The 27,933-nt window shown below is 39.9% G+C and overlaps 1 protein-coding gene across 1 annotated transcript in view; it reads left to right on the top strand.

Annotated features, from left to right (window-relative positions):
- LOC144797913 (extracellular calcium-sensing receptor-like) overlaps nt 1-25,537 on the top strand; it is a 37,115-nt gene extending 11,578 nt beyond the window's left edge. The window contains exons 2-4 of the mRNA XM_078668715.1: nt 23,516-23,743; nt 24,397-24,520; nt 24,618-25,537. Of these exons, the coding sequence (XP_078524841.1) occupies nt 23,516-23,743; nt 24,397-24,520; nt 24,618-25,537 (1,272 nt within the window). The remainder of the gene's footprint in view (nt 1-23,515; nt 23,744-24,396; nt 24,521-24,617) is intronic.
- The last annotated feature ends 2,396 nt before the right edge of the window (nt 25,538-27,933 follow it).

Below are 27,933 nucleotides of genomic sequence, written 5' to 3'. Positions count from 1 at the left end.
CTAGCAGCCCGTCCCGACGTTGTCCGGGTATGAATTAGAATGTGTGTAATGTGTGTATTTTGCAAGGGCAATTTATTTTAAAATCTCAGGGTAGACAACATTTTTTGTTTCATTAGAATCGGGACGGAGAAGGCCCAGCTGCAGCCCTGGTTGATGTTAGCAGGCGCGTGTAATTGGTGGCGTGATCCGCCGCCTGAGCCCGGCTACAGCCCTGGTTGATGTTAGCAAGCACGTGTAATGTCGTTGAATGAGAGTTTTCAGCCGCGGGTAAATCCGTTTAATGAGAGAGTTGAATGACAGCAAGTAGGAGAGGCTGCAGTAATTACCCCCGCAGACACGCTCATTTGCGTGTTCCCCCGCTTGAGGCCCAGATGCAGGCCTGTTTAATGTTAGCAGGCGCGTGTTCCCCCGCTTGAGGCCCAGCGACAGCCCTGGTTGATGTTATCAGGCGCGTGTAATTAGTGTACTGATCCGCCGCCTGAGCCCGGTTAAAACCCTGGTTGATGGTAGCAGGCGCGTGTAATTTCGTTGAATGAGAGAGTTCAGTAACAGCACGCAGGAGAGGCTGCAGTAACGTTACTTACCACGCCTCCAGCTGAACGCGTTTGGCACGCCCCCAGCACACGGCCACAGCAGACGATCTTCTGATTAATGTACGGCCCACATGGCATGAAGGGCGGAACGTAGCACATGCCCCCAGCGTTTCTCACACCCCCAGAGTGCCCCTTGATGTGGCGCAATTGCGTTCACATGTCATGAAGGCCGGACACACGCCCCCAGCGTTTCTCACGCCCCCAGCGTGCCCCTTGATGCTGCGCAGCAACATAATTGGCGCTTGTGTGTACGACTCACATGGCAGGAAGTGTGGACATACGCCCCCAGCGTTTGTCACGCCGCCAGCACAGGCCCACAGCCCACGATATGATGGCCGTACCACATGCTCCCAGCGTTAGTCACACCCCCAGCCCACGCCCACAGCACAACGCAGACACGCCCACAAGGGACTACTTTGCTGGCACAGTTCTTTTACCTTCTCAATGTATATGGTGGCCGTCTGCATAGCCTATGTCCTTCTGCTGCAACTGCCCTTTCCAACGCTGTATTGGGTGTTGTGATTGGTGCTGTGGTTACTGAGATTACCCGCCTCAAAGGTTTGGGCTCTCACTTTATAATATTAGTATGGATAGATATATATCCGGGGGCAGAGTCAGCACAAGTCGGAGAATTGCTCAACACGCGGCTCTGGGCTCCAACTAGCGGAATCCCCGATGGAGAAACTGGTTCTACAGATTCAGAATTTGGAGGAACGGTTTTCTTAAAAAAATATCAGAAAATGACCACAAAAGATACTACACAAATTGTGTGAGTAAAATTTTCTGTTTGTTAGTCCTGACGAAAGCTCCACAGACCCCTCGGGCCGAAGGAGCTGAAACATGTCGACAATTGTTTCATTATACTCCCAGATCCAATAACTTGATCTATATGAAGTATGAGCATATTTTAGAACAGAGGAAACTCACCCTACAATAAAAAAACTTCGGGTGTGTTCCCCCTTTTTTAAAATTTTTTCCTTTTTTCCAACAATTTGATTTCACACTTTTTCTATTTCATCTCCGGACACTGCACTTTAGACCAGAGGTGCCTCTGGATGAGGCTGGCAAACTACAAATAATTAGAATACCCAATGATAACTGCCATAACTACAATGTGGGGCGGAGGAAACACATATACCACTTTCCAAACAACATTGAGTTTTTGAGGGTATTTTAATATACTTCTTAACCAATGGTCTAGAAGTGTCACAAGTGTCCGTTTTCATCTTGATTAATCTATTATCTTCTTTGGGGAAAGAAACGGACGCTTTAATTCCTAATCCCTCCTTGCTGATTAACGAATAAATATATATATATAAATATATATATATATATATATATATATATATATATATATATATATATATATTCACTGAAAAAACCATAGGTTATAGACCATATATAGTTAGGAATTAGCATTTACAAAACCTTGAAAATTCACTGAAAAAACCATAGGTTATAGACCATATATAGTTAGGAATTAGCATTTAGAAAACCTTATTTTACTCACACAAAACCATTGAAATTCCATATATAGTTAGTTGCACTAACTATATATCGCGCACCCGCAATCCACTGCTGATGATGTCACATATTACATCATTCATGACATGGTCAGTGACATCACTGATGACATCACTGATGACATCTCAAATGACATCACTGATGACATCATCTAGTGTCTGTGTGTTTTTGTAAAGTTTAAATACGCTTTACATATTGAAGAATGACTGGATGTATGGAAGACTGAGTGTGTGTGTGGCTGGCTGGGAGGTGTGTGACTCTGTGCATATCAATGTGTACTTGTATCAGTGATTGTATAAGAGAGTAAGTATGTGTTAGTATATGTGTGAAAAGTATGATGTTCTGTGTTTAACTATAGATGAGGAAATCGAAGTGTGATTGATTCTTCACAGGACTGACTAGGTGTATGAGTGCATATGATAGTGTTCTAATAATAAGTGACTGTATGTATGAGTAATTGTATGGGTGAATGAGTGAATGTGTGTGTAGACGTACGAATCAGTGAGTGTGTATGTAGTAACTGGTGTTGGTGTGTCATGATGTCATCAGTGATGTCATTTGAGATGTCATCAGTGATGTCATTTCAGATGTCATTAGTGATGTCATCAGTGATGTCACTGAAGTATGGTGTTCTGTGTTTAACTGTATAAGTAAAGAAATGGAAGTGTGATTGATTCTTTACAGGACTGACTTGGTGTGTGAGTAACTCCATGGATGAGTGGCAGTGTGTGACTGTCTGCATAGGTGTATGAGTACATATGATAGTGTTGTAATAATGAGTGACTGTATGTATGAGTGATTGTATGGGTGAATGAGTGAATGTGTGTGTAGACGTAGGAATCAGTGAGTGCGTATGTAGTAACTGGTATTGGTGTGTCATGATGTCATCAGTGATGTCATTTGAGATGTCATCAGTGATGTCATTTCAGATGTCATTAGTGATGTCATCAGTGATGTCACTGAAGTATGGTGTTCTGTGTTTAACTGTATAGATAAAGAAATGGAAGTGTGATTGATTCTTTACAGGACTGACTTGGTGTGTGAGTAACTCCATGGATGAGTGGCAGTGTGTGACTGTCTGCATAGGTGTATGAGTACATATGATAGTGTTGTAATAATGAGTGACTGTATGTATGAGTGATTGTATGGGTGAATGAGTGAATGTGTGTGTAGACGTAGGAATCAGTGAGTGCGTATGTAGTAACTGGTATTGGTGTGTCATGATGTCATCAGTGATGTCATTTGAGATGTCATCAGTGATGTCATCAGTGATGTCATTTCAGATGTCATCAGTGATGTCATCAGTGATGTCACTGACCATGTCATGAATGATGTAATATGTGACATCATCAGCAGTGGATTGCGGGTGCGCGATATATAGTTAGTGCAACTAACTATATATGGAATTTCAATGGTTTTGTGTGAGTAAAATAAGGTTTTCTAAATGCTAATTCCTAACTATATATGGTCTATAACCTATGGTTTTTTCAGTGAATTTTCAAGGTTTTGTAAATGCTAATTCCTAACTATATATGGTCTATAACCTATGGTTTTTTCAGTGAATTTCATTGGTTTTTTAACAGCTAATATCTGTAGCTGTAAAATGTATTCTTCTTTAAATCCAAAAATATATTTTATATGTTTATTAATAACTTTTTTTTTTAATATTTTTTTTTCTTCGTTCCCGCTTCGCGAATCGGGAAGCTTCCCGTTAGATGACCTTGATGCCGCGAAATAGACCGCGAGCCAGTAAACGTTTCTTTACCGCAACTGCCGCGTTAGAAAACAACATCGTCACGCCTCCCGTCCGCATGACGTTTCGCGTTGTCGCGTGATACGTCATATGACGTGCTACGTTAGCGAACTGGTACGCTTACCGAGTCGCAAAGCACAGGTTTCTGGAAGCAAACCGGGAGGCCCTGCAAAGCGCGTAATGTAAACACAGCAGGTCATGTGACTTGGTAATAACACTTTTCATTGGTTCATTTCACTTTTGGTTTCCTAATGATGTAAGACTAGGTCATATAATCTAAAATGAACACTTTTCATTGGTTGAGAACTATTGTTTTTCCCAAATGATGAAAATCCCTCCTTCTTTCCTCACTCTGACTTTCATCATTGTGAGAGAAAGACCCTTTGTTACCAGTGAGCAATGGCTTCTTTAGTAGCTTCAGCTGGTGCTTCCCCACCACCTCCACCACATCCAAGGAAGAGTGGACCACCTGCTGAAGTTATAATTCAGCAAGAAGAGGAAGAAGAGGAACAGGACGACGAGCACGAAGAGAGGCACTTTTTACCTGAGGAGCCCAGGACGTCTCACCGGAAAGAAAACTTCATTTGGCAATTTTTTAAAATTCCCAAAGGTCAGAAAAAAGTAAATGCAAGATACGTAACTTGCCTTATATGTCAAGATAGACTGTCCAGAGGGACCGACAAAAAATACAGTTTCGGAAACTACACAATGCATCGCCATATGACTAGGTGGCATCCTAACAACTACAGTGCTGCACAGATTCGTAACGACCTAGATAGTCTCCCTATTATGGCCAGAAGATCTGTTGTACCGGAAGTAACGGGACCAGAGGGCAGGGAGATGGTGCCAAATATACAAATGAGATTTGGTGAAGTAAAACAAGTCTGCGTACATTGCAGTGGATTCATTTGCTACAGAGAAAGTAGCATCACTCTGATCAACAGAGCTATTGACTATCATATGCAAGTTTGTACGAAACGCCCCAAATAATAAATTCTTTTTTTTTGTTTTGTTGCTCCTGTTGAGCCCTTTACAATGAATCGTTTTCGTTGCCCCCTCCGAAAAAAAAACCCAAAAAATATAAAACTGTTCAGAAAATTCAAAAAAAGTAAAAAAATGTTCAGAAAAATAATAAAAAAAATATAAAACAACAAAAACAATAAAAAAAAAAGTTCTTTTCAGAACTACCTCCCCGTTATTAAAAAATTGGTACAATATTTGGAACTGTGCCAACCTCTATTTCTCTTAGTTCGCTTCCCAGTTCGCTCCCCGGTACGCGAACCGGAAGAGAACCCAAAAATTTTTTTTTTTAAAAAGAACAGTAAGTATAAGAGAAGGAAACAGACAGTTATGTTAAAAGAAAGACAGCTATAGGGGAGTAAACTAAAGATACTATTACCCGTAATCCACTGCTGATGATGTCACATATTACATCATTCATGACATGCTCAGTGACATCATCAGCAGAGGATTGCGGGTAACAGTATCCCTAGTTTATTCCCTATAGCTGTGTTTCTTTTAACATAACTGTCTGTTTCCTTCCCTTATACTTACTGTTCTTTTAAAAAAAAAATTTTTAGATCAGTCAAAAACAGTGAAAGTAATGAAATATAAAAGATTACGTAGAATATGAGCACTGTATGCAACAACTTTGACACTTACAGAAGCCTCACCTTCTCCATGCCTCCTACACAGTTCTACATGTACATCATAAATGCAAACAGAACAGAATTAATTATACATGTTAAATGGTTTATTTTTGCTGTTCTCAGAATGTATCAAATTTCACTAAAACAGTGACTTGAAGGTATTCATCATATAACAGCGGGGAAAAAAAAACACAATCAAAATGATTGTGTTTAAAAAACCCATACAACATAACAAATCAGAAATCAGAACTCCTTAAAGTTAACTTACTTTCCATGACGGCCAAGGATGTCCTATGAACAGCTTACACTCTGTTGTGCTGTTATTACTTTCAACCCGCCACTTTCTGAAAGAAAACCTCCATCGTTTTCAAAAACATGTTACATACAATAAATGACTTCTCGCTCTCTACCACACGTTTCCACAAGGCCAAATCGTGTCTGAGCCATTTATAACTCTTAGAATTCTTTTAAGCCAATCCCGTCATGTTGTATTTCCGCAACTTTCACAATTACAATGTTGAAGATCATTTTCACAATCCTGGACTAGTAATATCTTCCCCTTCTTGCTCAATCATGTTCTACATTTCCTATCACACTGATACTGCTTACTATGAAGCAGACTTACACTACCTTTATGACTAGTACAATTATTTAATTCTCTACATCACTTTTAATCACAAAGCAATGTAAAACAGTAGACAGCATTGCAGACTTACATTCCCTCTACTCCATGTTTTGATTGGCTGCTTCAATTAGCTTATAAAAAGAAACAGTTTTTCTGAACTCATTCAAAGTGCACGTATTTCTCCATGACGTCCAGTGTTATGGTAAGAAGTTATGTCTCTGTACTACACTTATCCTCAAGGCCAAATCGTGTAGGAGCCATTAGAACTTCTTGAAATTCCTCAGAGCACACCCCGAGATTCTTTCCCTAAAATTTTGGTTTTAAAAACACCAGGTAAGAGTTTTTAAGGTCATACGGCAATTTTTTTTTGAAAATTAAAACAGAATCATTGCAGAATGACCAGCCATTTCTACACTTTAAATAAGCTGTATAATGTCCTGATGTTATTGAAGGACCATCATGATATATAATTGCTACAGTTACAAAAGTCCTTCCTGATATTGACAACTGTGAAGCCACAAAATTTTTAATTAAAGTTGTCAATTTTGTTCCATCAGGCTTACATCGTTGGAACATTAAAATGACATACTGGCCATATGTTCGTATAAATAATGTGGACATCATTTCAGATTTACATTGGCTACACTCCATGTTGTGATCAGCTGCTTTTACTAGCTTATTAAAAGAGACTGATTTACTGTCTGGCAAAGTTAAATATATAAATCTTTCTGAGTCTACACTAGTAGTACTTGATACCCTACAGTTCTCGCAGTCATGCTGCCATTGATAAGAAAGCCCAAACAGGTGATCTACATCTACACCTTCATCATGCAATACATCAAGCATATACATTAAAAACTCCTGACAATCTTGCTGACTATTTTGAGAGAATTGTGTTTGGCCTGAACATCTGTCTAACAGATTTCGAATTTCAGACACACTTTCTATGTTTGTTCTATCAGTGCTACATTTCTCTAACACAGAATTTAACAAACTGCAAAATCTTTGATCAGAATTGACCACAATCTCTTCTTTTACATTTTCTAGAGAAAACAAAACATTAACCACTACATTAGCATAGCAGTTGACACCAGAACTGTTTTCAAATTGAAAACCAACAACATCTTCAACAGAATCCTTTTTGTTTCTGCTTATAATTTCAGGTTCATCGACTTTTCGTCTTTTTGCTACAACCTCCCCAGTATTGGTCACATTTCTTCGTTTCCGGCCTACCACACGTTTCTCAAACAAAGGATACTGAGGCAAATGTGGCGCATACTCTCTTCTTAACCTATTGTATTCCTTAACACAATCTAGATCCGCACAAATGTTTGTGACATCACACTCAATCAAGTACAATCCCGATAAAGTTCTAACTCGTGACAATGCCACATATGCCATACCCTCCTTGAACACAGACCTGCCAATATTCACCAATGCACAGTCTACACTTAAACCTTGCGATTTATGGATTGTCACCGCATATGCCAAACAAACAGGAAACTGCTTACGACGAACATATAAGTCTTTTACAAGCAAAAATCTAGCAGAACAACGAGCAATTAGCTGTACTTCCTCAATGCCATCAAATTTAATTTTTAAAAATTCAATTCCATCTCTATTTCTGTATTTCACAAAATCAACAACATTACCCATTGATCCATTTACCAGACCTCTTTCAACATGTAAATTCCTTCTTAAAATTATACGGCAGTTCAAGCACACATTCAGAGTCTTTTCAAAACCCGCAGTTTTAGATATACTCTTCTCTAATGAATCCAATTTTGTTTTCAGATTCTCAGACAAAATAATTGTTGATCCCATATGCTCTACTCTGTCAATAGCTTCCAGTTTCACAATCTCTTGCTTTTCTAAATGCAACATTTTGTTGTTGAATTTGGCACATTCTGCAAGAGTTGGCATCAAACATATTCCAGATTTTTTCTCAGTAACTTTCTGAAAAATATTCTCAGGCACAACATCTTCGTCTGGATATAAATTTGTCAGTAATCGTGCATGTAAAGCTTCTTTCCCATGCTCGGTCACTTTTCCAATTCTAACATCTTGTAGAATAGTCTTGTAAACTTCATCCTTTGCCTGACGCATATTTTCATGCAGTTCAGCATAATTGAAGTTTAACCATATATTGAAGTTGCCAATGCTCCCTAAGCACTTCCTGGTATCTTCATGCGTGAGCATTTTGAACACAGGTTGCCCTTTCACTGGTGTCAGCTGCAGAAGATCTCCGAAAACAATGATGTGTTTGCCACCAAATAACACATCATACTCTGTTTTGAGAACTTCTTGCATTCTCAAATGCACAAAGGCAAGCATGACATTGGAAACCATGCTTACTTCGTCAATGATAAGAAGTTTCATTTTCCTCAAGACTCTTGAAACTTCAAAACAAGCATCTCCAGATAGCTTGTGATATTCTAATTTGTTGTCATGCTCCACTGGCAGCATCAGTAAACGATGTAAAGTAATCCCTTTAATGTTATGTGCTGCCAGTCCAGTTGGAGCGGTGACAACACAAGACAGCGATGACTCTGTCCTTTCCTGCAAATAACATGAAATTGCTTTAATAAGGAAACTTTTTCCAGTTCCCGCTTCTCCACTCACGTACAGTCGGACAGGCTTCAACGACGTACATGAGCACTCTTTCTTGTCATGACTTAATCCATGATCAATTTGCATGGTAAGTTCGTCATATATTTTCCTCTGCTCAACGTTGAGTTGTCTTTCCAACTCTTCTAAGTTAACCGCATCCTCCTGAGCATGTGCCATGGCTCTTTCCACTTCATTCATAGCAGTGGCAGCTTCATTTTCGATAAGAGGTCCTCCTAGTGGATCCTGACTCAATGAAGCAGAACTCTGACTGTCCTGAGAACTGTCTCTGGCAATCTCGGCTGCAATTGTTGCTTCCTGCTCAATTTCCACATTCAACATTTCTACATATTTGGGAAAAGCAGGACATTCTATGGTCTCCTTGGCAGCATTGAATGAGTCTTCGTAACAAAGGAAATCTCCAAGCAGTTCCTCTTCTGCACGCCAAGGCTTAAAAAGTTGCAAAAGTGCTAAATAGAAAAACTCATTTTTTTCAGGAGATTCGCCACTCAATTTTCGATGGTTTATCAAGTGGCATTTTCTTTGCTTGACCAGACATCCCTCACTTCCTATTACAGCATACACTCCTTTCTCAGTATCTTCTTTGATGTTCCTCTTGAATATGTAATTTTGCAGAACCTCATACAGACAAACATTCTCGAGGTGACTGCTTCGATTTGGATAATATGTATCCAACATGTTGTTCTTCAAAATGTCGGTACTGTTTGGCTCCTTTTCCGCCAAATACTCAATCTCCCGCACAGGTTTCAGAACTCGATTACGCGTTGCAGCAAGACCAACACTCGCCCAAACGATACTCCTGGACTTGGCATAGAGACTTGCTGAAGACAACCGGTCAGAACATTCGTAAGCTCCGATTTCTCGATGCGACAACATCTTCAGACTGAAACTGTACAACTTCTTGCTGAGGCTCTTTTCATGGGAAATGTCCTCCCACATATCCTTCAATTCTGTCTTCTCTTTTTTGGTGATGTAAGATGTCACATACCGAGCCACAGCCATACAGTTATCAGCCACAAACTGTATATCCATGTTAGCATTCCACATGGACAAAATCACCGGGTTGTAGTCGTTGATGTACTTAGACTCTTCGTTCCTCTTCAAATTGTATGTGTTTTTAGGTGATTTCTTCATCACATTATGTCGCAGCGAAGACATCAAACTGTTCACTCTTCCTTTAGAAATCACCGGTCGTGGAAAGCCGAAACGACATTTGGTGTAGAACTTGTCTTTGTTCCGGAATTTACGACGACAGTACTTTCCACATCGATGGCTTTGGAAACGTAGAACTTTTTCTCTTAGGCTTTTTTTCTCCTTTGCGTTTGGAACAGCACACGTAGAATACTGTTCTATGAAACTCATCACTGAGTCTTCTGCATCCGTTCCAAATTTAGGTGCATCCTTGATCCACAGCAACATATGTATATGAGGAGCACCTCTTGCTTGGTACTCCTTCCTCCAGAAGAAATCCAACACCTCTCCAAGAGGTGGATTCTTCTTATTCATGATGAAAGACATCATACCTTCAAATCTATGATTGAAGTACCTACATACATTGACTGGATCCAAAGAGCACAGTTCTCCGGGTGTCTTGAATTCGATGTTTTCTACGTTAGCATTTGCCTCTCGTAGAAATTCAAGTAAGTCTTCCCAGCCATACTCAGCACAGCTCAAAGTGAGGAACCATGTGGGAGTTCCTAAGTTCCTCAGCATACATTTTAAATCACCATGACGACGGTACCAGTACTCATTAGTACCACGCTGACACGCCATGAGATTAATCAGGTGAGAATCCAAAATACTGTCTTGGACATTGACTTTATCCATAAAGTCACTTGCCGAGATGTTTTGCATGTGTATACCACTTTTCAAGATGTGGTTCACTGCATATGACAGTCCAGACAGATCGCTTTCAAACAGGAGATGAAACAAATAAGGAATGCATTGTCGAAACCTAGGATCTCCTGCATACAATCGCAAAGTCCGGTATTCAGAAGCAGGAATTTGATGAGGTCGCTCATCATATCTTCCTCCCTGACCTGTTGGAAAAAGCTGTGGGAAACACCGAGCTTCCAAACTTTCCTCCCAAACACTAATAGGACTCCCTTTCGCTTGTTTCATTTGAAACAACTCAATAGCATTCCCCATGACTTCCTTGGAATGCAAAGGATGAACACTATAATGTTCATATATTTCTTCACTAGTACAGGGTTCTACTTTCTCAATTTGACCAGCACACAAATCGCTATCCTCTTCCTCACTTACTTCCTCTTCTGCAACATATACATTTTTATAGTATTTATTATATTTTTTCAAATACAATGTTGCCCTTTTGACTTTCCTAACATCTACTAAATCTTGCCATATTTTCTTATTCTTTGTCGGAACCCCATTAACTAAGATAACAAGAGGTTCCTCTTCCACTTTTTCTACTCCAATTGTGTTAATGTTTTTCTTCAAATCTAGAGGCAAATAAACAACTCTTCCCTTTAATCCTCTCTGTAAATCTGATGGAGGCAATTTCCCTGTCTTTGGCTCCATTCTTACAATAGCCTGAAAGGGATGGATACTTTGAATCAAAATAGATTCATAAGTATTTAAATCCTTCAATTCAGAAGGAATCTCAACCAATTCCAGATTATTATGAACTGCTCTAGCAGGCATCTGGTTTTGATTTAATTTGTTACAACAATAAGTACACACACGTTGATCCAATCCCAAATCAAAACAATTTTCTACCATCAAGTATGTTGTAAAATCCTTCCATTCACTATTATTTTCCCTTTCACTTTTTCCATATAAATCCACTAACTTAGTCTGATTCTTATAATAAGTGCGTCGACAACACACACAAGTGAAATTTGGCCTCTCACTTGATTTCACCTCAAACGTCGCAATTTCCCTCTGGAAATTATCTGTACTGGAAACCTGTACACTATCTTCCACATTACTCTCTTCTTCTTGGTCAATTTCAACATTCTCCTCTTTACTTCCAAAGTAACAAAACTCAATTTCTTCACATATATTCTTCACATCTATTTCAGAACCATGCAAAAGAGCAGCGCATAATTGTTTAAGCATAATTGCTGGACTCTTAGCATAATACAACATTCTAACTAATTTCCTCACTTTATTATGATGCACTGCTAGCATCCTGAAATGATGAAAAACACTCTGGCATACTCTCCTGGAAAGACAAGCCAGTGAATGACCATGCAAACCTATCACTTCTCTCACTCTGCAAGGATCTAATTCTTGCAACAACTTCATTTTCTGCTTCAAACTTTTCTTATTAAATGACTGTATAAAATCACAAAGCAAATTGATGGAATCCTGTCGTACACTGCAAATACTACTACACTTCCAGGTGTACACAGGACCCTTAGGACGTCTCCCTAAAACCTCATTACCTAACACCTCTTCTATCTCTGTTGTCACAAGTTTTTCTTTTTCAACTGGACAACCATCTTTCACTTCATAAGCTCGACCACTGGTGTCAACTGCATGCACCAAATCATTATCCTGGAAATAACTCTCCGCATTAAAAAATGCCTCAGAGCTTGAACTATGCATCCATTCTCCAGAAAAAACTTCACAAAAATTACTACGATTAACCATTCTCTTCCATCTACTATTTCTTTTGAAATCATAAATTGCCTTGTTTAGCTTCCTAATTCTATTGATTGTCAAAATAAATAACTTACGTTTAATTTCAAATGCCTGATCAATAACTTTCTCAACAATTATTTTTCTCTTATAAAAAACCACTTTCTGTTGACCTTTCTTAATATTTTTTAACAAATTGCCAATTATCCTGTTGCGGAACATTCGTTTACGAATGTCCCTAAACTGTTGTTTCCTTCTACTTTCATGCATAGAGTTATCTCTTACTCTAGCAGTAACATTTCTCATTGGCCTTTCCTTACCGTTTGAATTGCTTCTCCTTTTCTGGACTGAAACATTTTCTGTAGTAATATTTTTTTTACTAGAGATATTTCTTATGAATGTTTTTGTACTCTTACCCGGTGCTTTCTTGGTGACTTGACAAATCTTTTTGTTAGAGGACTGCTGCTTTTTTTCATTCACCTGCTGTCTTTGACGTTTTGCAGCCTTTCTCACTCTTTCTTTGCTTGGCATCCTAAAATCTTGAAATAATCTGCAGTTGAATCTGTGGTAAAATATAATAAAAAATGTTATTAACCTCTATTACCCAACAGTAAATTAATAACAGTCATCAAAAACTTAACACACTACTTAACATTTTTACATAGAAGAATTTTTTGTACATGGCAAATTTAGAATACAGAAATAGCAGAAAAGAAATGGAATTTATATTCATTTTACCTGTGCTGTTTTATATATGAATCTGATCTAATTTTATGACCATATTTTAATATTTTATTGAAGACACTACACATAACCTGTTTTTGAAGGTGTCTTTATTTTTAAATTAAACGGTTTACATATTTACTTTTTATTTATTATAAATTTATAAAATAAATGTTTATAGTTCCATAGGCTCAAGCACGTCAGCTTCCCATCCTATGTCATACAATTCTGACAAATCTGCATCCTCATCACGTTCTTCTTCATCCTCAGGATTGAAATCATCCAAGGGATCAACATCCACTGATGTTTCAATTACGAGTTCAATGATGAGGTCGAAATCAACTGATTGCTGATTGTCGCTCATGTTGATGTTGTCTTTATCTTTAAAGAAAGATAACAACAATGAGATGTTGCACAGTAAGAGACAAATCTCAGAGATTATAATAGTAAAATTGTTTAACAAGAGTAACATTTTGCAGCTATTATTTAACCATGTCCAACGATGCTGAGGAGCAGAGGAGGTGAAGCCTATCTCCAATTTTTCACTGAACAGGACTCATCTCTTCTTAACCTTGGATAAACCTCACCGACTCTGTGTCCCCTGCACAAAATTAAATGTAAAGGGGCAGATTTATATTAACTAGCACATCCCCAGGGATGCACCAGTTAACGTGCACCGCTGCTCTGCCACCCACGGTGTGCCGCATTTACAATCAGATAGGACAAAGCTGCATCAAAACCCTGCGCCTGCTTGAAGCAGGCATAGATCTTGACGCAGGTAGGCTGAAAGCTAAAGCAACAACTAAGTGTCGTGTGCAGAAGTTGCAAAAAAGGAAAAATGGCGTTTAAACCAGTAATGAGCCCATGCTAACTTAACACAGTGTAAAGATATCCAGGATCTACATCAGTTTGGGGTCCACGAACCTGGCAGGTACAAGGCACTGAGGCTTTGCACCGTGCATGTCTCATCCCAAATCATATGTTGTTTGTGAATGAAACAATTTCCCAGACCAAATGCTTTGGATTGGCTACTTCTAAAAAATTAAACACCCCTATTATCCCGGAGTTAGAGGAATATGATGGTTGGAGTAATTTTACTCGGTTGTCCATTAAAGATTTACAGGCCCTACTCCGTAATTCTTCCTCTAACATTTCCAGTATAAATCCAAAAGGTTGGCTGCTTTGGCAACGTGCCTTATCCACGCTTTAATAACGCTGCCTTTTGCTTTATATAAGTTTTCAAATTGTATGAAATATATACCAATAGGTCGTTATGAACCTTTAGGTAGTGCTTTTCTTCATGAGGTCTGGTCGCTTCCATACACATACAGATGTTTCAAAGATGATCAAGAAGTTTATCTGAATGGAGAGGAATGCACTGAGACGCCAGATCATTCACTAATGTGTAGGCACATACAGTTACACGGTTCATGCAACAAACACCGACCAAATATGGCTTGCGTGTTGCAAGGCACGCCAGTTCCTGCTATCATCCCCACGTTCAAGTTGTTCGAAAATGGTAGTTATTTGATGCTCAATAATGAAGATTGTTCTGGGTTAATTAAAAGTATTCCTTTTATCGTAACAGTAAGTGAACGGGTTATTTGCTGCAGAAATGTTCTATTTCCTCCCACACATGAACATAGGGAGTTTTCAATCTGGCCACAAATACCAACCTTGGGAGCAGATTTCAACGGCATGGCAAGAATAAGAGCTCTTTTGTCTCAGAGAGAGGTGGCCTTGAGTTCGGCCCGTGAAACTTTCGTGCTTCACATAGCGAACACCCGTACAGAGGTGCAGACCCTTTTCAATACTGATTCGCCTTTCCATTCCAGCAAGATGGTTCGGACTATCTTTAACGCGTCCTCCACAAAGGCCCTGGCGCACTTTTTTAAAGTTGTTACCAGTGGTCTCGTGACTTCATTTGAGAAAATCTTTGAAGTCATCCCTGCTTTCTTTCATTCTATTTTTTCCACTGTGCTTGGTGGATTCCCATTTTTACTTGCATTACCAGCGACGCTCTTGTGCTTTTTTACATTTTTAAATATGGATGTCCCTCCTGTGCAAGCTCCCGCCCTGCAGCTGCTGACGCCGTTCCGCAATCGCATGCTAGAATATTATGGCACAATGCCGTTGGCGATATTAAGCACGGCATATGGATTATCTTTTCGATTCTCCTACTTCACCTGTGTCCAGCCTGTATTTCACTGCCTGACCTGTGATTTCGATTGGGCCATTGATTTGTGTCTCTGCGGACCGGTTTCTCCTGACGTTGACTTTAATCAGCTGATGACTCCTATCATTACTCACGAGTTGGTTTGTCCTGGCGAAAGGATTATGGCTGTGGCATTGATGCATGGACTAATTGGTCCCTGGAATTTACTGGCGGCAACACAGTCTTTCTTGGAACAGAGCTTTCTTGAAAACCCACCGAGCTGTCCTCTGATGGTGATAGAGGATCCGGTGCTGGGAGAGCACGTATGTTCTTTTCCGCTTTTAAATTGGATGGCTGAACTCTTTTCGGATGAAGACGGTGACTTCCTATTGGAGGCTGTTGCAGCTTATTTTGCATACACAGTTATGTCATAGACCTTTTTCATGTTTGATATGCTGAGTACTAGCATTTCATTGACAATTCATTGACTTATTTGTCAAGTTTTTATTATTTAGCTTGCCTATTGGCTTAAGACTCGATAAAGTACTTGGCTGTTTTATTTTTCTTTACCATTAAATTTTCCTAGTTTTTAATGTTTTACCTTGCGGACCGTCCACATATAAAGTTGCAATCTGCTCTCATGAGATGGCACTTCTATTATCTTATTCAGTTTGTTTCCGGATCATGGGGAGGTGTCATCTAGGTCCTGGATATCTTTACACCGTGTTAAGTTAGCATGGGCTCATTACCGGTTTAAACGCCATTTTTCCTTTTTTGCAACTTCTGCACACGACACTTAGTTGTTGCTTTAGCTTTCAACCTAGTAGTTCATCGTGGTTTACATGAGAATAATATGTTATTGCTCTACTATCTGCTTTGCTTGTTAAACTATATCTGTACAGCGAGTGCTGAAGTTTCAAGAACAACACGATACAGAATTGTTATGAGGTCTGATCTCCACGACTTCATACTCATAACATAAGTGCAGCTTCTGCTAATTCTGGGCATGAGGCGGGTTTTATATTGCTTTGCCGAACACACATACACAACACTTGATGCGGTTCACATGAAGAGAGAGCTGCTGTATGCTGATGTGATTCCTTCAAATCTAAGACACTAAAGTATGGGCACGCCCTAAACCAACACAAAGAGACCTTCTTAGCAAATAATATAATATGTGTATTAGGGAGGGTGAGATATAAGCAGCCGCGGGCCGTGGAGGGAGTTACGGTGGGGCAGGGAGGCGGGGAGGGGGAGGGGCAGGGTGGAGCACTCTCCACCATGCCCCTCCCCCTCCCCGCCTCTCTGCCCCACCGTAACTCCCTCCACGGCCCGCGGCTGCTTATAAGTGTTGCTAACTCTTATTCATTTACAGCATGTTAACATACTGTCACCATTCGCTTTTTATGTACTAGTAACTATGCTGGTAATTTTGCTACTGATAATATGTGTACTTGTATTATCTAAGATACTACGCCTGAGAAGACGGCATTAGTAAATAAACATTTCAAATACACATGTGTTCTTCTTAACTCCATGTTCTGGTTTCTAAGAAATATATAACGACCGACTGTTCATGAGTTCCACGTATCCTGAGGTACTATAAGTTCATATTCTGCATTGTCTAAACATTGAGAGTTTGTTATATCCAATGTGACACTGTACCTAGCTTGCTAAGGGCTTTTTCATTACTAAGGTGAGTTTTGGGGCACCCTAATTCGCCGAGGTTCCAATCCTCTGTCCACAGTTCTGTGTGAGAACAGAAACCCTGCGACAGGGGCACCCCTGAGCCTTGCTGGAGCTTCATCACACTTGCGATATAACTCCAGCAATGCGCCACCTTTACGGCACAGATACGTCACGCATCTGTGCTGTTTTTGCCCCATGATGCGCCGCATTGTAAATGCAGCACACCATAGGTGACGGAACAGCGGCACAGAATGACTAACACATCCCTGGTGATGCGCCAGTCATCATAAATCTATCCCTATGCTTCTTATCTTGTTAGAGATGAACCGCCATATGTATCATCAAAGTTTTTTGCATTTCCTAAATAGCGAACTTTAAGGAATAAATAGCGATTCTTTACCATTCTTAGTTTGCGATGAGCTATTTGCTAATTACAAATTACCCATTCATTTCCATGCAGCAGGAGGCCCATAGGAATGAAGGTGCAATTTGCGATTAGCAATTACCTCATCGCAAATTACGAATTTTTCCGAGGGTGCAGGGGTGTCTCAAGAACACCCTGCTGCACCCCTGAAAAAGAAATTTGGGGGCATATGGCGCACATAAATTTTGAAAACATTCCTTTACCTCAAAAACGTTTTTCAACTCATAATTTGAAAACACTGCACATGGGGAAATGACTTAAAATGTCCTTAAGACACATAAAAGCGTTTTTTGATTGCCTTTGCAGCATGTTTCAGTCACCTTTAACATTCCTATGTAACGCAAACATTCAAAATCTAAATTTGCCATGCACAGGTGGGAGCATATTTACAAGCAATTTGCTCCACAGACAAACTTCTTACATTAAAATGGGAAAAATAACATCAGAGACTCTCAATTACCTTATAAAGAAGCAGACACCATTATGTCCTTGTCATCAATATTAAAACCATGGCTTTTTCTCAAAAACGATTTACAAGTCATAATTTGAAAACACTCCACAGCTCCTATGCACATAAAAACCCTGTCAGTACTAATACTTCACATTTTCTCCAATTACAATTTCTCAAAGAAACAAAATCTATTTGTAAAACACTTGAGACAAAGCAACATTTGAAAAACACAACTTTCTTCATAATTTTCTCCTTAAAGCACACTATTTTCTATCTAAATTAAAGAAATCTTTTCTCACCTTAGCAAATACTTTGAGTTTCAAAACAGTCTCAGAAACACACCAATTTCTCTTCAGCAGAGCAAAAGGTATGCACTCCAGAGTCTGCAGCTATCAAAAGCACAGAAATGCTGTAATTCTTCACACATATCTCTCATGTCACCCAATCAAAACTCTTCCCTCACTTTTTTTCAAATCAAAACCCTTCCCCCCTCTGCCCCCTCTCTGCTTTTTCTGCATAGCAACCACCTCTTGCAAGACCTCTGGTGTTTCCAAGTTCACACAACAATGTTGCAATTGAACTCTGAACTCTCAGTGCACCTGCATATCCAATGCATACTTTCATTTAATGATTTTTTCTTCGCCACTCAAAATACATCTTTCAACGAACTCATCCATGCACCCTAACTTTCTGTTTTCAGCAATCAAAATCCACCAATCACTCTTACTGCTTCATTAACACAGAAACTCCTCAGTTTTTTTCATTTTACACTCTCATTTTTTCAACTGCCATTTCATTGCCACACTTCATCTGACTGCAGGAGAACCTTCTCTCGCCATGTTTTCTGTCTGGATTGTTGAACATAGTTACATCTATTGGGCTCAGAGGTACGCTGAAAACAGGAATTTACCTAACCTCAATTTACAAGATGTGGAAATTAAGTGGTTTGGCCACAGAGGATTAAAATGTCACCAATTGATACCATTGGTGAAAACCTTTATGCATTTGCCAAAACCTGACCTGTTAATTGTGCACTGTGGAGGTAATGATTTGGGCACTTTGACTGGGGTAGGTCTGGAAATGCTTTTGAAGGACACCTTTGAACAATTAATGGCACTTTTTCCTCAAACTGCCTTGGTATATTCAAATATATGCCAAAGACAAAAATGGAGGTGGTCGAACCAATTTTGTCCACAAATTGAGAAATCGAGGAAGCATGTAAACAAATCTGTTTCAGCTTACATGAGAGACCATGGAATGGGCTCCCTGTACAACAATAACTTGCGTTACTACATGCAAGATATCTACAGAGGAGATGGAGTTCACTTCTCAGATGAGGGCAACAGAATTTTCACTCTGAATTTAAGACTGTGCATTGGTACCTACTTATAAGTACCTAAATGTACCATAAACCCAAAAGCTCTTCTCAGAGCTACCCTACATCTGATCACTCACAAGTATTATTTTACTCTAACTTTTTTCACTAATTTTCAAGACAGTACGCTTCCCGGTTCGCGAACCGGGCGCACTCCACGCAAAAAAACTAAAAAAACGATATATATTTTTTTTGCCCTGCGAGACCCTTTTAAAGCCTCCACATCAAACCTAGGGGGTCAGGGAGGATCTACTATGCCCCCTTATGGTCATTTGCCCCTTCGCTTTGGCCTCCTCTTGTCTCTCGATCCTACCGAGAGACAAGATGGCGGCCGCTACGGACTCTTTGGAATGTTTACAGACGCCGAAGAACCAATCAGCTTCGCAAAGCTCCGTAACGCGAAAAGTACGCGAAGCGAAGAGCTGTTACAGATATATATCTTTTTTTGAACGTTAATTTCTCAAAATCCACTGGAGCACATATATTGAGACCTAGCAAAGGCACATCGGGCTACCAGTCCCTACAATTTTGCCAAGTTTCGTGCAAATCCATTCAGCCGTTCGATTATTATTATTTTTTTTTTTTTTTGCCCCGCGGGGCCCTTTTAAAACCTCCACATCAAACCTAGGGGGTCAGCGAGAATCTACTATGCCCCCTTATGGTCATTTGCCCCTTCGCTTTGGCCTTCTCTTGTCTCTCGATCCTACCGAGAGATAAGATGGCGGCCGCTACAGACTGTTTGGAATGTTGACAGACGCCGGAGAACCAATCAGCTTCGCTTCACAAAGCTCCGTTGCGCGAAAAGTACGCGTACTGGAGCGCTGCCCGGTCCGCTGTTACAGATATATATCTTTTTTTAAACGTTCATTTCTCAAAATCCACTGGAACACATATATTGAGACCTACAAAAGGCACATCGGGCTACCAGTCCCTACAATTTTGCCAAGTTTCGTGCAAATCCATTCAGCCGTTCGGGCTAAAAGTGAGGCCAACCGCCCTATGGAAAACTCAATGTTAAAAACACGTTTTGGGACCCCCCTTTTTTCTCGGCCCCCCCTTGACGAAACCCCCCCAATTGTTCAGGGGCTGCTCAGAAACAAAATGTGCCATTTTCCTGAAAATTTCAGCCAATTCCGTCCGCAAACGCCAAAGTTATTAGACATAGAATTTTCAAAAATCCCATAGAGAAAAAATCCTAACTATATATACCTACTGGCGACCGCCAGTAGGTAATATATATATATATATATATATATATATATATATATATATATATATATATATATATATATATATATGTACGAATACCATAAAATCTAATGAAAAAAGCATTAAATTATAAATTAAAACATGAAACTATTGAAAAATCTCTAAACTTAAATTTCCCGCTCCATTGAGTGCAACAGTAGGGAAAATGTTGGATAGCGGAGGAGTAAAAATAAATATTCTCACTCCAGTCAGTTTAAAATTAAAAACAAACAAAATATTAACAACAAAAATACAAAAAAAACCATATTATTATGTTAAATATATATAACAAATACCTACAAATATATTAAATAAAATAAAAAATACTTTTTAAAACAAAGAAATATTTTTTAATTTGAAATTATTTAGAAACAAAAACATTAATTATTACATAAGTGTACTTTTTTTTATTTCCTACCTACCCTATAACACCGCACAATTCACAATCCACAATCCACATCTAAACTTTTAAAAAAGTACTTCCTTAATTAACATAATTGATTACCAAGTAAAGAAACATTAATAAAAAAAGTATTAAAACTCAGAAAAATTAATTAACTTCCCACACTTTACCCATAGAATTCCACAACCCACAGCTAAAATGAAATTGTAACAAAATTAATTACACAATTAAATCTTATTTTCAATTAAAAAACTAATAGTATTTACCAACTGATTATCAAGTAAGTAAAATTGATTTACTCCCCACACTGTACCCCTATGACCGCTTCCGTGCGTCGGACGGCCCCCGGCCATCTGACGCCATGGTGGGCATGTGCAGAGGACGACCGGGGCCGTCCAAACCACGCACACATCAAATTTTTCAGCACCGTAGGGGAATTCCGGGCGCAGCGAAGCGGATAAAAGTAAAAACCAAACACAAAAATATATAAACAAATATCCTAATTAAATATTGATTAATAAATATTAATGATCAACTCATTATTAATTAATGAAAAATAAATTACTATCCACCCTTTACCCATATATACCCTACAACCCGCACCTAAAATTAATTACACAATTTCCATAATTAATTTTCAATCAATTAATTGACTAAGGACCAATGAAAAGAGAAAATGTGGGGGGGGATTCTTTGGCTGGTGGATCCCATTTTTGGAGGATTGGCCATGTGCAGCAGGAGTATGGCCGCCCACAGTGGGTTGCACACATGGCTTGGCATCTCAGGCAAAGCCCTGTAGCCAACTCCTGCCATAAAGACTGTGCATGGCAGGGGGTTAGGGTTCCCCAGATTGTTGGGCATCAAGTTACATTGAATTTGGCAAAAAAGTTAGAACTTTAATCAGACAGTCTGCGTTTTATGATTTGGTGTAAATCTGGTAAGCCTTTTTTAAGGAAATTACATTCAAAAAGGTTGGGCATGAAGGGGTTACACCTCAGAAAAATTTAGATACATCTGGGCGGTTGGTCCAGTGGGAGTCCTGTGGCATTCCCACAGGACATAAAATAAAATATAATATAGGTCTTTTTGGGTGGCTAAGGTTACCGTGTTGAATGATCTGCGAACGCGTGTCGACAGGGACAAGTCAGCATTTTTAGTACTGTTCGACATGTCGGCCGCGTTCGACACGGTAAACCATGAGGTCCTTCTGGACCGTCTCGGTAATGCGGGAATAACGGGCTCAGCACTAGCTTGGTTATCATCATATCTGGATAACAGACAACAGGCAGTAACATTACCACCGTTCCGCTCTGCTACACGTCAGGTGAACCAGGGTGTCCCCCAGGGTTCGGCGATAAGTCCAATTCTTTTTAATCTGTACCTCCGCCCCCTGATACAACTTATAAGATCTTCCGGCATTCAAGTCATCAACTACGCCGATGATACCCAATTGATTTTTTCTTTTGAGGGTTCAGAGGCAGTGTCGAGGGACACCTTCCATCAGTGTATGTCGGCCACAGCAAAGTGGTTGCAAGCCAATTCACTTCAATTCAATGGCACAAAAACGGAGATATTGCACTGCTCTTCTGACCGACTACCTCGCCCATTGCCGGAAGATTTTTGGCCTAGCTCAATTCCAGGCTCGGTGGAGGCAGCAGACTCGCCCCGCAATCTGGGAGTTATGTTCGAGTCGAACCTACAATTGGATGCCTCGGTGAACAGGACTGTTGGGACATGTATGGGCCTGCTCCGTGCTTTACGGAGGATACTGCCGCTTCTCCCGCGGGATGCCAGAGTAGAAGTAGTGCGTAGTACCATCCTCAGTAGGTTAGACTACTGTAACGCACTACTTCTAGGAGCCCCAAAAGTTTTGATCCACAAATTACAGAGGGTTCAAAATATGGCGGCTAAACTAGCCCTATCCCTACCTCGTTCGGCGTCTTCTGCGGGAGCTCTGGCATCTTTGCACTGGCTGCCGGTCCAGCAGAGGATCTCCTACAAAGCTATGTGCCTGGTTTTTGGGGCACTGCATAGTCAAGGACCAATACCATTGCAAAATCTTTTTTCGTGGTATCAGGCTGCCAGACCTCTGAGATCCGCCTCAGCTTTCCTAGTGAATGTCCCTAGAATAAACAGAGTGAGAATGGGTGGCCGCGCCTTTAGTTTTACGGCCGCCACAATGTGGAACACTCTACCTCTAAAACTGAGGAGCAGTCCAAATTTGATTTTATTTAAAAAGGACCTTAAAACTTTTCTTTTCCCTAGAGCAGATTAATTTGTAGAATTGATGGTGGAACTGATCTCAGCGCCAGGATACCCGCTGGGTGACAGCTGCGCTTAACAAGCATTAAAATACATACATACATACATATGCGTCCATCTGTCATTTTGGTATTAAATTATCCTACTGACTACTTTGATAGAGTGTGGCTGCAACACAGGTGTTGGCACACAAGTCTGAATGTAACCCAATGTCAAGTGAAATGCTGGGCTGCTGTCCTGTTTGTGGTTGAATCAACGTCTTGTATAACAGACCTTAACATATGTGTATTATACTTCCACTAAGGGCCAGGGCATGAGTGGTAGGACATTTTTGCTTGAAATCAGATTTAAAAGCATGCAGTCATTTTATAATATCCCATGAGCTCACCTTGTTCTTCCTTCTCTAGATGTTACACTACATCAAGAATGTTCAATTTAGGAACCATGATGACACAGAGGTGTTTTTCGACAAGAGTGGAAACCCACCTGCCCAATATGACATTGTGAACTGGCAGATGGATGCTGATGGGGAAATCCAGCAAGTTAATGTTGGCAGTTATGGTTCGAGGTTACCATCCTGGCAGGAATTTAGAATTAATGTTTCTGCTATAAAATGGGCCGGAGGTAGTTCTCAGGTATTGCATGGTTATGAAAATCGTATTCTAATCTTGGGCATGCACTTCTTGCATGTTCTAAAGTATTTGCTGACATTTGGCTAAATCAATGGTATATAAGTTCTACATACCACATACATACATATATGCTGGGTTTTGTAAAGAAAAGCATGACTAAGTGTCCCGGTGTACAAGAGGAAGATATGTATTGGGTCTGCTACACTTCTCTTTGACAAATGGTCCTTCAAGAACTTATGATTAGAACGGCATTGCAAGCAGAAAGGCCTTGCCACAAAGCTTTACTATGGCCCTTCAAATCAATATTCTGTTGATAAACAAACAATTCAGTCTATGATCTATCTTTCCATTTTGGCAAGGGTAGACTGATATGTGAAGTGCCCCTTTTGGGCTGGAAATGTAAGACACAATGGCAATAGGATATAAGCACTCTGTGGCCCATGATGCCTACTATTTCGGGCAGTGGCAGCTCCTCGCCCAGATCTTACCTGAATAGAGGTGACACAAAACATACAAAATATTTATTTGTCAAACATAAATAAACAGGCAAAATGTTTACATCTGGATTATGCCGGTAAAATAAGGACATCGTTTTCCATAGTTTTTCATGTCTTCCATCATTCGTCTTGTAAATATTCTTATTTCCTGTATTTCAGATCCCTGAATCTGTCTGTAGCGCCAGCTGCCTACCTGGGTTCAGGAAAGTTGCTAAAGAAGGAAAGCCCATCTGCTGTTTCCTGTGCATTCCATGTTCTCTAGGGGAGTTTTCTAATCATATTGGTAAATTAGGATAACAGCTAAGAGATTAACCTAAAATTAACTACAAATTGAAAGTAATCCTAACACTCCATTGTATTCTTGCTGTTTTGATTTTCAGATTCAGTACAGTGTTCAAAGTGTCCTGTGGACCACTGGCCCAATAGAAAACAAGATGACTGTCTCATCAAGGAAATAGAATTTCTGTCCTTTCAAGAGCCATTAGGGATGGTTTTGGTAATAATTTTCATAGTTCTGTGCCTAGCTCATTCTGTGATTTTTGGACTCTTCATCTTATATAAGGACACACCTATAATAAGAGCCAATAACAGCATTGTTAGCTACATTCTTCTTTTGGCTCTGGCTATGTGTTTGTTATGCTCTTTGCCATTTATAGGTTATCCGAGTAGAGAGAAGTGCCTTATTCGCCAGGTTACCTTTGGCATCTCCTTTGCTCTCTGTGTCTCATGTATCTTAGCCAAAACCATCATGGTGGTCATTGCTTTCAATGCTACCAAACCAAACAGTAACTTAAGGAGATGGTTTAGACCGCAATTTTCATACAAGGTGATTGTTGCTTGTACTGCCAATCAGATTATTTTGTGTGCCACATGGTTAATTGTCTCCCCTCCTTTCTCAGAGCACAACCCCTATGTACAACCTGGAAAAATTGTCATTGAATGCAATGAGGGGTCTTCAATAGCTTTCTGGTGCATGCTAGGATATCTTGGGCTTCTGGCAACCCTGAGTTTCCTAGTGGCTTTCTTGGCAAGAAAACTGCCTGATAGCTTCAATGAGGCCAAATTTATCACTTTCAGCATGCTCGCATTCTTGAGTGTTTGGCTCTCTTTTATTCCAGCTTACCTCAGCACCCATGGAAAGTATATGGTGGTCATGGAGGTCTTTGCTATTTTGTCTTCCAGTTTTGCTTTGCTCTTCAGTATTTTTGTACCAAAATGTTACATCCTATTGTTAAGACCAGAAATGAACACCAAAGAACATCTGATGGGCAACAAGAGACTACCACAAATAGCGGTTTAACCTGTTAATGCAAACACAAAGTCAATTGTTGATTCGAATATCAAGAACAGCTCTGCTCTTTCCTTATACTGTTGTTCATGTGCATGTGTGAGCGTGTGCAGGGAAGAACTGAGGAATTTATGCATACAATATTGAATTGTTGGATCATTGGTGTATGCTGAAAATTGTAATTGAAATTCTGAACAGTTGGGTTAGACATAATGCAAGGTTTACTGTTAAGCTTGGCTGGTTGAGTATCTATACAGTGTCCCGTTGCATGTTTGCAGCTCTATGTTTATTATTAGTGAGGGGGAGAATTGATAAACACTTCTGTTTCAACACATGACATTACCTCTGTATTAGTTAGAGCTGTTTTGTAGTAAAGATGGGCAATAACAGCTGGCAACTTATTTGCTAGTTGTGAATGCTACCTCATTATGGTACTTGTCTCTAGCAGGTACCATATAATCCCAATTTCTGCATACATGCCTAATGTCTCATGTGGCTACCTTTTTGCCTATGACATATTATTATTATTATTATTATTAAATTACATTTGTAAGGCGCACAGCTACCCAGAGGTTTCCTGGTGCCAGAGAACAGCAAGGACAACATTTACTGATTAAATAGCTAGGTCTTAAGGCCTTTGCAGAAAATCTTATGATTGATTTCATGACGAAGTGAAGAGGAGAGTGAATTCCACAACATTCCCAAATAACTTCCAATGACACAAGACTGGTTACTTGTACGCATGCTGGAAATCTTACCATCGTCATGGAAAGAACTTCAGGAATAAACAAAAATTTTTAAGAGTAAATGACTAAGCTATGTTAATAAGTCACTCTTGTTACCCCGACATAGCATTTTTTTAAATCTCATTTTTTACTTGATATACTTTTATTATGCTTTACTGAGTTAAGTACACAACCTTTGGCCCTCACCCATCTCAGGGCTGACATTTACAATCCATATTTTTAGAGAATTTGTTCATGCATGCATTGTGATACTTTACCAAGATATATTGATTTGACTGCAACAATTTTATAACTGAAGAACTATGTCCCTAAAAGTTAATAACATAAATAGCTACCAGACACAAACATTTTGGCAGTCATTTAGAGTTTAGCAGAGCAAGAGCACTGATATACATTAACAGCACTTCTCCACTGCCAAATAAATAGTGGGACCACTGGGTTTCTGTCAGTGGAGCCTGAACCAACTCCAATGGAAATCATTACCCCAGTGATCTGTCCACTGAATGAACCACCAGGCAAAAGTGGCAGTTTGCCTAGGTTGTTATGGTGAGAATCAACAGTACAATACAGACTGCTGTAGGATTAGAATGAGAGATATGAGAATAACAAGACAGAGACCAGGACATAAACCCGTAAATGTGGGAAGGTGTGAGCATGCCTATGAACCAGCTGCCCCTCACACTAGGATGCTGTAGCTCCAGCTGAATGGCACCTCCTGCACCAACAGCTAGTGAGGAACTCATGTTGCTCCACTTGAACAGATGCTGATGATCTCTCCCAGGAAGATGGAAGGAATAGCTAGCAGTCTAGGGAAGTGCTTAAAACCTTTTGTCTGTTGAAGGAGCCATGGCTGTAGCCTGAGGTAGCTGAAAGAAATCACTACTCCTATATCCTTAAAGTTGTCCTACTCTCAAAGGCCTTATGCTTCCCACATCTATCCATTCAATTTGGGATTTACCAGCTGTAATCAAGGCCAGAGAGGTGGTAGCAACAAGACTGACAGCTGGATCACCAGTGAATGATAGCATTGTGTATGATGTCCTGAAGAAGCAGGTCACAGGCATGAGTTGTATCTTTAGACAGCAGTACTCAAAGTGAAAGCAATAGGAACTGACAGGATATAATAGCAGCAGAATTTGCTTGTAGGGTACAAGTTGCAGGACATGGAACAATTAAGACCTGCAGACACTGAAGACTCAGTAATAGCAGCAAGGTTCAAGGATAGGACAAAAGTAGGAGTTGTGGTAATAGCAGGACACAAGTGACATCTTCAGATGTTTCAGGACATCTCAGAAACATGCTGCGGACAGGCTGCTATTCTCCCTCTTGAAATTGTGCTCCACCTCCATTCTTCTTCATAAACTACATTGGCAAACTGTGGATTAGCGCATCCACTTCAAAACCCTGTGTGTCATTCACAAGATCCTGCACTCCAAGGGGGCCCCATCTTGTCTAACATCCTATCCCCTTCCTGGCCCTCTCGTCCCTTACACTCAGCAGATCTCAACTTGGCTATTGTCCCTCAAGTTAAGAGAGCAAGAGCTGGAGGCCATTCTTTTCATGCTAAGGACCCAGTTCTCTGGAATGTACTTACTCTTTCCATCAGGAACATTGAGAACCACTTGCATTTCAGAAAAACCCTGAAGACATGGCTGTTTTCCA

Source organism: Lissotriton helveticus, chromosome 12, assembly GCF_964261635.1.
Source record: "Lissotriton helveticus chromosome 12, aLisHel1.1, whole genome shotgun sequence".
Taxonomy (NCBI): Eukaryota; Metazoa; Chordata; class Amphibia; order Caudata; family Salamandridae; genus Lissotriton; species Lissotriton helveticus.
This window is presented reverse-complemented; position numbering and strand designations above follow the sequence as displayed.